The sequence below is a fragment of the Suricata suricatta genome, chromosome 11 (genome assembly GCF_006229205.1).
Source record: "Suricata suricatta isolate VVHF042 chromosome 11, meerkat_22Aug2017_6uvM2_HiC, whole genome shotgun sequence".
Classification (NCBI taxonomy): Eukaryota; Metazoa; Chordata; class Mammalia; order Carnivora; family Herpestidae; genus Suricata; species Suricata suricatta.
The window spans coordinates 52,553,029-52,565,309 of record NC_043710.1 but is presented as its reverse complement, the minus strand read 5'-3'; the positions used below and the strand labels follow the sequence as shown (position 1 = coordinate 52,565,309).

General features: G+C 39.4%; 1 protein-coding gene across 1 annotated transcript; it reads right to left on the bottom strand.

Annotated features, from left to right (window-relative positions):
- Positions 1 to 7,051: 7,051 nt before the first annotated feature.
- On the bottom strand, positions 7,052 to 8,002 carry LOC115272042 (olfactory receptor 52D1-like). The gene has a single exon (XM_029915059.1). The coding sequence runs from the start codon at positions 8,000 to 8,002 to the stop codon at positions 7,052 to 7,054; it is 951 nt and encodes a 316-aa protein (XP_029770919.1).
- Positions 8,003 to 12,281: the final 4,279 nt, after the last annotated feature.

Below are 12,281 nucleotides of genomic sequence, written 5' to 3'. Positions count from 1 at the left end.
AGACTTAGTAGCTTAAACTAACATTACTTTGCTCACAAGTGTGGAATTTTAGTCAGTGCTCAGTAAAGATAGCTTATTTCTCTTCCTCTAAGATCTGGTGGGGACATCTTGAATACTGACTGTACTTAACATCAGAGAAGGGACTGGAATCATGTGGCTACTGGCTTACTCCAGGGTCTGGGGCTGGCCTGGGAGAATTTAATAGCTAAAGATTGGAACAGCCAGGAATCATCATTAATCTGTCCTCATCTCTAGATGATATCATAACAAGTTCAAGAAAATTGGAACACTTACATGTGAATGAAAGAAAAGAAAGAGCCAGAAGGAGGGGAGAAGGAGGGCAAAGGTGAGTGGGCAGTGGGGAGGAGAAGACCAGTTTGTATTTCTCTCCACAACCTAGCTTCAGAAGTAAATCATACTCTTTCACTTCCAGCACATTCTTGTTACTGAAAGTGAGTCACCAAAGCCAGCCCATATATAGGTGGAGGGAACATAGCTTGAGTCTCTCATCGAAGTGTCAAGATCATTTCATAAGAAAAGCATGCAGAATGGGATCCATTAGTGTAATTATGTTTTTATCATATGCCGTGGACATCATTAAATTTACATTTTTTCCTAAGGCCATTAGATATATAGTTATGAATATTTAGATATATATAGACAGAGATTCTGATATTCCCAATTTTGAGTCAAACCATTTCCCTGATTCTTTTGTTTATTAAAGTATAATTAACATACAAAACTAAGGGTTGGTGGGAGGGCAGGGGAGAGGGGGAAATGGGTGATGGGCATTGAGGAGGACACTTGCTGGGATGAGCACTGAGTATTGTACATAAGCAATGAATCACAGTAGTCCAAAACCAAGAACACACTGTATACACTATGTTAGCCAGCTTGACAATAAATTATATTTTTAAAAAAAGTATAACTAACATACAATGTTATATATATTCCTTTCAGGCGTACAATAAATGATTCACCAATTCTATACATTTCTCAGTGCTTATCAAGAGAAGGGTACTCTTAATCCTCTTTATCTATTTCACCCTTCCCCCACCACCTCTCCTCTGGAAACCACCAGCTTGTTTTCTATATTTAAAAGCATTGATTTTTTTATATAGTTTATTGTCAAGTTAGTTTCCATATAACACCCAGTACTCTTCCCCACAAGTGCCTTCCTCTATGTCCATTATCCCCCTCCCCCTTCAGCCCTCAGTTTGTTTTCAGTATTCAAGAGTCTCTCATAATTTGACTCACTCCTCCCTATCTCTTCCCCCCCCCCTTCCCCTCCCCATGGTCCTTTGTTAAGTTTCTCCTCTTAGACCTATGAGTGAAAATGTATGTTATTTGTCCTTCTCTGCCTGACTTATTTTGCTTAGCATGACACCCTCAAGGTCCATCCACGTTGCTACAAATGGCCAGATTTCATTATTTCTCATTGCCATGTAGTATGTATATATAAACCCCATCTTCTTGATCCATTCATCAGTTGATGGACAATTAGGGTCTTTCCATGATTTGGCTATTGTTGAAATAATATGGCTATTGTGAGAAATAATCCTACTGACCCAATCAAAGAAGGGACCCAGAAACTCAGAGCATAGTGAAGCAAGGTTTTAATCAATGTTCTTGGAAGAGTGGGTGTCTGGTGGACAGGCACACTCAGGGAGGTTACAGCAGGCAATTAATCTAGTGTGAAGTCCCTCCCCTGACTCCTCTTTGGCTGAGGACTACAGAGCTTACAGCCTTACCCAGATGTCACCTATGCTCATGTAAGGCCCAAAAGTAGTCTGATTGGAACAAATGTACGTTCCCTGAGGTGATACAGAGACTTCAGTTCTTTGGTACATGTTCATTGAAAGCCCACCAAAAGGAAAGGGAAGAAGTGTCTAAAGGTTTGGGACTCCATTGTGGGGAGGCGAGGGGTTCATACGTATTTCCAATAGTTTGTAAACCTAATGTTAACTAGATAGCACAGCTTTTATTTGGCATTTCTGAGAATCATCTCACTTACTCTTCACAATTGTGTAAGTTCTTTACATAATCAAGCAAGTGAAAGACCTGCACTCTGAACACTATACAAAATTAATGAAAGGAATTGAAGATAACACAAACAAATGGAAAAATATTCCATACTCATGGATTAGAAGAATTTATATTGTTAAAATGTCCATATGACCTCAAGCAATCTACAATTTAGTGCAATCCATATCAAAATAACAACAACATTTTTTCATAGAACTAGAATAAATAATCCTAAAATTTATGTGGAACCACAAAAGATCCTGAATCACTGAAGTAATCTTGAAAAAGAATGAAAGCTGGAGCTATCACAATCCCAGATTTCAAGATAGATTACAAATCTGGAGTAATCAAAACACTATGGTACTGGCACAGAAATAAATACATAGATCAATAGAACATAATGGAGAGTCCAGAAATAAACCCATGCTTATATTGTGGTAGAGGTAGAGCTCCTCCCTAAGGAATGTGGTGGAGGCCTTCTAGAACAAAGAAAGGCAATGCGGCCCAATTAATTCATATACACATATGCACAGCTCTAACACGACTCTGTAAATTGGACTATGTGCAATCAGACTATAAATATGTCACCATATATGGGAGACAAAGAAGCAGAAATTGCATAAAAGGCTATACTCCGCTATGCTCGGTGCTCAGGCTTTTGGGTTTTAGTTGCTGAATCCATGCTAGTGTGAATAAAGCTGCTTCCTGGGAAGAAATGCCTCGTGTTCTGTCCCTCTGTGCAAAAGTCCTTCTACAACATGGTTAATCTACAATAATGGAAGCAGGAATATACTATGGGGTAAAGACAGTATCTTCAACAAATGGTGCTGGGAAAATTGGATAGCTACATGCAAAAGAATGAAACTAGGACCATCCTCTTACACCATACACAAACTGAATTCAAGATGGCTTAAATACCTAAAATATGAGGGGTGCCTAGGTGGCTCAGCCGGTTGAGCATCCGAATTCAGCTCCGGTCATAATCTCACAGTTTGTGAGTTTGGGCCCCACACCAGGCTCTGTGCTGACTGCTCAGAGCCTGGAGCCTGCTTAGGATTCTGTGTCTCCCTCTCTCTCTGCCCCTCCCCAACATGTTCTCTCTCTCTCTCTCTCTCTCTCTCTCTCTCTCTCTCAAAAACAAATAATAAAACATTTTTTTAAAAAACCTAAACATGAGACCTGAAACCATAAAACTCCTAGAAGATCACACATGAAGAGGCTTTGGGGTGATGGTGGGATTCATGGGGTTCGGAGCTGAAAGAATTCTTGACGACATCTTTGGTGCAAAAAGGAGATTTTATTAAAACACAAGGACAGGACCCATGGGCAGAAAGAGCTGCACTGGGTTCTATGGAATGACTAGTTATATACCATGGACTTGGGGAGAAGTTTCCAAAGAGACATTTATATTCTGAAGACTCAAAGATTACTGAAGGCCTGACTATTTTCAAGCTAAGGTTGTTTTTCCCTCTAGCAAAGCATTAACATTAAGACAGTGGGGAGTTCCTGGAGAAATGTTGAACTCTGTATTTGCTTTAACTATCTGTCAATGGGCTGCAGGTATGAAGAAATTTTACCTGCCATTTCCTTCTTGCCTTTGTTCCCCATATCACTATGGAGTAGTGATGTGAGGCTCAAGGAAACTGAGTCTATAGGTTTCTGGAGATTAGACTATTGATATGATTTCCTTTTTCTTGTAATTTACTATGATATTTGTAAACTGAGGGAGATTCTATCAATTTAACCATTTGTTTTCTGTCCTTTCCTTTGTCCTTGGGCAGCCAGGAGTGCCTGAGGAATGTCACACATACCCCATTTGGGGTGGGGTGTGTGCTAGCTTGCATTCCCCCCCCCCCAGCTTGCCTTAGGGCCCCTCATCACCTAAGTAATCTCTCTGACATAGACAGTAGAAACATTTTTCTAGGTATGTCTCCTCAGTGAAGAGAAGCAAATGCCAAACTAAACAAGTGGGTCTACTGCGGAGTTATTTCTAGAAAATGTATTGCAAGCCCCCAGAAGGAGAATGGGGTAATGGCTGAAACATCAGAGATGTTCGGGCCTCAAGGCTGTCGAATGCGATAACACTATGAGAACAGAGCCCCATGACTCTCCAGGAGCCAGTTAAGAAACAGACCCGCTGTAATTTCTTGGCAGTCCTTGAAACTGCACATCTTCCCTGCATCCTTTCATGTTGTTGTAGGTTAACAAACCTGAGTAAAATGGAAATTCATTAACCAGCTGTTTTGGCTTCGGTAAATTGCTTTGCGAATGCATCTCCCCGTTAGCTATTCTGACTAACTGCGTGGTAACTGCTGAAGCATTGAGGTAAAGGTAGCTCCCTGTTAGTTATCAGAAGGTGTAACTTCCACCTGCTTGTTAAGCACAACCCCACCCCTTTTTACTAAGCCCTGGCAAAGACAGAGTTAACTGATGAGAAATTGTCCGCATCTCACTATATCTTAGATCTATAGCTATGATTGGTCATTTTAAAGGGACAAAGAGCCTTGAAGGGGTGGGTTCCCGCCAAAGATGGCGTTTGTGTATTACAATGTAATTGGCTACCAAGGAATGCTGTGAATGTAATTGGTTAACTAAATAATGACGTTTTCTGTCCATATAATCTCTCTGCCGCCTTTGTTCAGGGCCACTCTCTGCTCCTTAACTCCAGGGAGATCAGGTTTGGCACAGCCGTAATAAAAGCATGCAGCCATAAAATAAAATCATGCCTCACTTCTATTTGGTATTAGTGGTCTTTTTGTAACTACCCCGCAATGATGTAAACACAGGATGTGTGTCTGGTTGATATCTGGAGGCTCTTTGTGTTTTCTTTCCATGCTTTGACATCCATTGATGTCTATATCTGATGAAACATAAAATAAAGACTGTGCAGATCCTGACTGCTGCTGTTCTCTCACGGATGCAGCCTGCCTGTCCACCCAGTCTGGTGTCTGAGAACTTTCTCTTGAGTGTGTGCCAACAGACAACATCAACCCAAAATCCTCTGCCCAGCAAAGGAAACCATCAACAAAACAAAAAGGAAACCTACTGAATAGGGGAAGATATTTGCAAATGATATACCCACTAAGGGGTTGATATCCTTGATTCTTTTTAAAAAATAATGTAGCATAAGCACAATTACAAACCCAATAAAAATTTATGATGGTTAATTTTATATGTCAACTTGACTGGGCTAAGGGATGCCTCAATAGTTAGTAAAACATTACTCGTGGGTATGTCTGTGAGAGTGTTTCAGAGGTGGGGGTCATCTGAACTAGTGAACTAAGTAAAGATAATAGTCACCAATGTGGGTGGGCAACATCCACTCCATTGAGGGCCTCAATAGAACAAAAAGGTAGAGAAAAGGTGAATTTGCTCTCTTCGCTTGAGTCGGGACTTCAGTTTTCTTCCCTTGAACATCAGCATTCCTTGTTCTCAGGTCTCAGATCTCATACTGAGCCTTACACATTGACTCTTTGGTTTTCAAGACTTCAGTCTCAGACTGAATTACACCACTGGCTTTCCCAGGTCTCACTTTACAGACAGCAGACTGTGGGATGTCACACTCTCTAAAATTGTATGAACCAATTTTTTTAAAGTAGACTTCATGCATGGAACCTAATGTGAGACTTGAACTTGTGACCCCAAGATCAAGATCTGAGCTGAGATCAAGAGTCAGATGTTCAACTGACTGAGTCACCCAGGTGCCCCAATTTTTTTGACCTAACTTCTTCTCTTCCTATAGCATGAGTTTCCTAAAATCATGCATTGTGCACATTGTGCTTTATTCACCTGTGAAATTCAATGCCCATTATACCTAGTACATAATTAATCCCACAATAAATCTCTTTTATCCTCTATCTATCTATCTACCTACCTACCTATCTATCTCTGTTATCATCTATCATCTATCTACATCTTATTGGCCCTGTTTCCCTGGAAAACCTGACTAATACAAAATTCTATAGAGAAGCTTTATTCAGTGCTCTAATACAAGCTGCACAAAGGCTAGCCATTGGAGGAAATTTTGATGTACACAAATTTTTCATTTGTAACCCATCTAAAACAAAACGGTAACAAACCTCAGCTCCTAGGGAAGGTAAACCTGTGCTAGAGCATGAAGGCCAGCTGTTTGGAGAGAGATACTTGTCAACCTGAGTAACCTGGGTTACCCTGGGGAGCATCAGCAGGAAACCCTGTGTCTTAGGAATTCATATATACCCCAATAATTATTGACTAAATGTGGTGAAACAAAAGGTCAGACTACCTCTCCATAATGGTCCACAAAATAATTTACATGTAAAACTCATCACTCAGAGAGTATTGGGGTGTGGGGTGGGGAATGGAAGGGTCATTAGACTTGGAGTGAATATATTAGCTACAAAGTATCATTTTTGAAGCAATTCTTTGAGAATCTTATGCTATGGATTCCCCTTTGATACATGTGTTTCCAGACTTAACAATAGCTCACTCAGCAGTCATTTCCATCTGTTTAAATCTAATGCCAGATACAGAGAATTCTGGGCTACCATGGTCATCTCTGGTCTCAGGTTGACACTTACTACAAACACTTTGGTCTAAGAAAGTGCTGTCAATCAATCAGTCAATCAATTGTGTGTGTGTGTGTGTGTGTGTGTGTGTGTGTTATTCTCAATTTCTTGAAGCTATAAGTAAGTAGATCTTTTTTGATCACTTTTTCTATTTCCATCCCTGACATTTCTGTACATAGAGAAACTTATTGGCTCTTATTATCAAAACTACTATAATGCCTTCTGACATTTCCTAGGAAGATTCAAAACCTGCAGGCCCCTTAACAAGTCATATAATACAGGATAACAGTATTCTGTAGATTTAGCAGGTATAAATGTGTTGTTCTAAATACTTCAAAATTTTTCAGATAATACATGATACTGGCTTGCTAGAATTAGCAGAAACCGAAACCTCTAGTCCAAGAATGAGATATAATAGAGAAGGTGAGAGATTAATTATATGTTTTCCCATTGGTCCTTGGGGCATGTAGAGAGTCTAGCTACCTCCTTCCCATAAAAAAGCCAAATATTCTCAGGCGAATTTGTTTGGTATTAATGCCATAGACAAGAGGGTTAAGAACAGGGGGCACGAGGAGATAGAGATTTGCAAATACGATGTGGACATGAGGAGGTACTTGGTGGCCGAAGCGGTGGGTGAAAAATGAAAAGAAGGCAGGCACATAGAAAATCAGAATCACACAAATGTGGGCCCCACAAGTGCTAAATGCTCGGAATTGGGCATCCTTGGAGGGAAGGCTCAGCACAGCCCGCAGGATCAAGCCATAGGAGGTGGCGATGAGGACCACATCCATGCCAGTGACTGAAAGTGCCACAGTGAGACCATAAATTGTGTTGGGCTTGATGCTGGCACAGGCCAGCTTGGCAATGCCCATATGCTCACAGTAAGTGTGGGGGATGATGCGATGTCCACAGAAAGGTAAGCGTTTGATGAGGATGACAAAGGGGAAAACAAAGAGAAGGCCACGGGCCACACATGCCAGACCAATCTTTCCAATCACTGTGGCATTGAGGATGGATGTATAATGAAGTGGACGGCAGATAGCCACATAGCGGTCAAAAGCCATGGCCAGTAGAACAGCCGACTCTGTGGCAAAGATGGTATGAACAAAAAACATCTGGGTGAGGCAGCCATGGTAGGAAATCATATGGGACCTAAACCAAAATATTGTTAGCATTTTGGGCAACGTGGTCGAACAGAGAACCAGGTCAGTGATAGAAAGCAGGCACAGGAAGAGGTACATTGGCTCATGCAGAGTTCTGTCTGTCATGATGATGTAGAGGATGGTGCCATTGCCAACCAGAGCCAGAATATACATGGAGCAGAAGGGGATGGCAGCCCACACGTGCTGATCTTGCATCCCAGGGATTCCAAGGAGAATAAATGTGGAAGGATGGAAGGCGGTGTCATTGATGACAGATATGGAGAGCATAATGAAGAAGAGAACACAAGGCTTTATCTTCCTAAAAGTAGTTAGAAAATGAAATCAAGTCACCCTAGGTGTCATTTATTCCTCCCACATATTCATTTAATTCCTTGCCTCTCTTTCATTCCCACCAGTTCTACTCCAATTCATGCCTTCCTCATTTCCTTCCTAGGGTATCAAAATAGCTTTGTAAGTAATACGCTTACTTCTAGGATTTCCATCTTCCAGTGAAAGCTCTACATTGCTGTAGATAGAAATATTCTATCATGTGAAAAGAACAATAATACAAATATAACCTTGCTTAATGTATGCGGTTCAAGTATCTTGTATTACCTTCCTCTGGTCTACCCTCCACCACTTTCCATCATGTTCTTGGTCCTGTGACACTGGACTATATCCAGAAACTTCCCTGCTCTCTCACTTCTGGTTGGATTTGACTATAGGGAACAGCAACAGAGGATTAAAGGCAGGTCAGGGATTTTCTCCTTCAGCCTCTCCCAGCAAGGTTGCTGCAAGCTGGCCTTATCTCTCTGTAAACATCTCCCTCTGGATTTGGTTTCTTCTTATAACCATGCCCTCCTCCTAACACTTTAGTCCAAAGGACTATAATAGCAGTCACTAATCCAGGAACTTCACAAGCACTTGTGATTTCCCTATACTTACCCACATCTTTGAAAATGATTTCTGTATTACACGGTTTTGAAATGTCCTAATGTTGGTGCGTGCTGCATTTCCTGCTAGGATATTGATATGACATGCAAAAGCTCTTCTTGCTTCTATTCTTGCTCTTGCTCACCTACCTCATATTATTTACAATCACACTCCATCACATATTTAATCTTCCAGCCATATCTGAGTGTTTTGAAATGTCCAAAAGCATGCTTAATCACATTTACATGCTTTTTCATACACTGCGTTTTTGGGGTCACAGAATAGCTATTTCCGTTAGTCACCTGGCAAACTACTAAGAGTCATTCAAAACCCACATGAGGGGCTCCTGGGTGGCTCAGTTGGTTAAGCGTCTGAGTTCAGCCCAGGTCATGATCTCATGGTTCATGAGTTCAAGACTTGTGTCAGGCTCTGTGACAACAGCTCAGAGACTGGAGCCTGCTTCAGATTCTGTGTCTCCCTCTGTCTCTGCCCCTCCCCAACTTGTGCGCGCTCTCTCTCTCTCTCTCAAAAATAAATAAACATTAAAACAATTTAAATTCCACATAAATATGTCCCCCTCTGTGAAGCCCTTCTAGAGTCTCTCCTGCTGTGTTAAGAGAATCTTACATCTTCAGCAAACCTCCCTTAGGAAATATAAACCATTTTACAATTCTGTGTACGTCCCTTGCCCCATTACACTATGAAATTTGAGTTTCATTTTTTCCCCTACAATCACTTTATATATATATGACCAATAAATAATATGTAATAGGTAAATGGATAAAGGATTGAACCCAGCAAATGATTTTTTAACAGACTCTTATAAATGACCAAGGTTGAAAAATGGCGTTTCTTCTTGTAAGTCTTCCTGTGGATCAGACAAGATCTTCCCTCACCAGGTCTGTGATCCCCATCATGTTCTTTTCACTGCATATACTCCAAGGTATGCTCTTGTTTAGCTCTTCAGTACATATGTAGTCTAATGTATCTATATAATAAGTTCTTATCTATTTTCTTGATTAGCCACATGCTTCAGTTGGATTATAAAATATATCTACCTTAGTCTCTTTTGTCTGCTTTACAGTATGAACCCTGATATGAACAGTCAGACCAGGAGCCACATGAGTGTGTGTTTCCCAAAGTCTCCAAGTGGAGTATGCCGTGGGAAGGGAAGTAGAAAGTCAGAGACCAGGAGCTTATAGGTGGTATAAATCAGGAAAGGTTTCTGGAAGTGATTGGGCCCTAGATTGAGATTATGCCAATAGCAAAGGAGAAAAGAATGAAAGAGACATCTTTCCCTAGAGACCCTGCACTGTGAAAGATCCTTGTAGGTGAAGAGTCATCATTCTTACCTTATTGAAGTCCGGTCTTGGGGACTCAAAGACCCTCTTTTTTAGAAGGGACATTAACATTAAGTTCATCCAATCATTCTTAATTCAAAAGCATTTTAGAATGTGGAAACACTTAAGGTAAGATTAAAAAATTGTAATAATTAAAAAGAATATCCTTCCTTCAATACCTTATTCACATCCACCTGTAAAAGGCCAATTAATTTTTTTCTTTATTAATTGCAATATGCATTTCTGAAATGCTACTGCAAGTTTATTACTTCATGCTGACAATTACTATTGCTATAAATTGTATAGGTTATAATATTATAAGTTTTAATTGTTAATAAAATTATTATTTTATTTTTTAATTTTTTTTAGAATATAACACTATTTTTTTAACACATGCAATTATTTTCCATCATTTACAATACAGTAGTTACAATGACACTCCAAATGGATAAGTAAAGTAAAAAGTCAGAACCCCAACTTCTATTTCATGTAATTAGACTTATACAGAAATTAGAAGGTTAAGTAACAACTAGTTAATCACCTAATTTCACAGCTATATGAAGTGGCAATCATTATATAGCAGCTTATCTATGATACATTCAAGATGAATGATACAATTTATTACCTGCCCATAAGCTAAAACACAGCCTGCTTAATACCTTTCCTTAATATTTAAGCCATAAGACAGAACTTGTTACAATTCTATTGTAATTTTTACACCCTTAAAAATTCAATAATAGAATTATAACAAGTGACTATAAAAATCTCAATGTCCATATTGAAAGTATAATTATTTTTTTTACTTCTATCCTGGAAATATAATCTTATCATCTATTTGGAAATAAGTTACAAAGCATGTATAGTTCAATAATTCTATGATGCTTGGCTCCCAAATGTAATAACCTGAAAAGTGGTCACCTACAGGTTGTTGGTACAACTCTAGTGACAGAAAATCTATACTCTCCTGAGGAAGCCATTTTCCATTTCAGACCCTCCAAGTCTGAGACTACTTCTCCTTTCCTTAGGTCAGTATCTGTAAACACAATCCACATCACACAAGCTTTATTCCTCTACAGTGTCTTAGGTTTTCAATTTTATGAAGTTAATATATCTTCTAAGTCTGCTCCTTCATTTTATTACTTTGTCAAAAAGTACATTATTGACAGTCTATTACATACCAAACACCCATCTGAATGTCTTGTCTATACCAAAGAGTAAGAATATGCATGCTCCATGATATATGACGCTTACTGATGAGAAGACATAATCAATCAAATAACTCCCATATATGTGTGGAAGCGCTATGTTGATGTATGCTATGAGGAAAAGATCTATAACCAGTTATTATTCAGAGAGAGCTTCCTTAAGGAATGAAATTTAGTTCCCAAATCTGAGTCTTCCTCAGATGCCTCAAATATCTCTTGTACAACACACTCCCTAGGATTGTCACCTTCTCTGTGTGGTCTGGAAAATAAGACATCAGGAACTAAATTCAGACTGTCTGGGTTCACAATCTGGCCTGATTGTAGTTACTTGGTAATTGTCTTATTCTCCTCTGTCCTCAGTTTCCTAAAACAAGATTTGGATGATAATTCTTACTTTGTAAGGTTGTCAGAGAATTGAGAAAAATCATGCAAAGTACATAATGCAGTCTCTGTAATTTAATAATCATTGGTTACAATACTCACAGATATTTCTCATACTTCTGCACATCTCTGAATGTATTGAAATAACTATGTACTTGCCTCTCAGAAGAGGAAACTTCATTTAGTTTGTCAAGTTGAAAGACATATTGGCTTTTCTTGAGTCTGTAAACCAAGGGTAAAGGCACTGAGTTTTATCCACTTTGAAATCAAGAACTACCTTAAGAAATATGCAAGACCACTTCTCAGCTAGGTTAGGTGGAATCTTATGAGATCTGAGATCCCAATCTTATCAATATGCCAATGTCATTGATTTCCCCTCATTCATGTTCCTTGGGATCAAGAAACAATTGTGATATGGAGAGTCTTTCAATACAACAGGAATGAGCAGCCAGCAAGAGACAATAAAAATGAAGAAAAATGTGTATCTAATTTGAGTTAAATGAGGACATTCTATTAGGCTGTTCAATAATATAGTCACCAGATTTTGTCCCAGAAAAGACAACAAAACCTAGGGATACTGCAGCAGAGATTTGTGGTTTGGTGGGCTTCTAAGTTTCTTGCATGTGAAATTATAGGACAGAATTAGAGAATTTGATTGGGATGGTGCCAGCTGTACCAGGACCCTGGTGAGGTTGGAAATTAGATGAG

Excerpts from the sequence above, each read along its gene's own strand:
- LOC115272042 (XM_029915059.1), bottom strand. The coding sequence starts at position 8,002 with ATGCTCTCCATATCTGTCATCAATGACACCGCCTTCCATCCTTCCACA.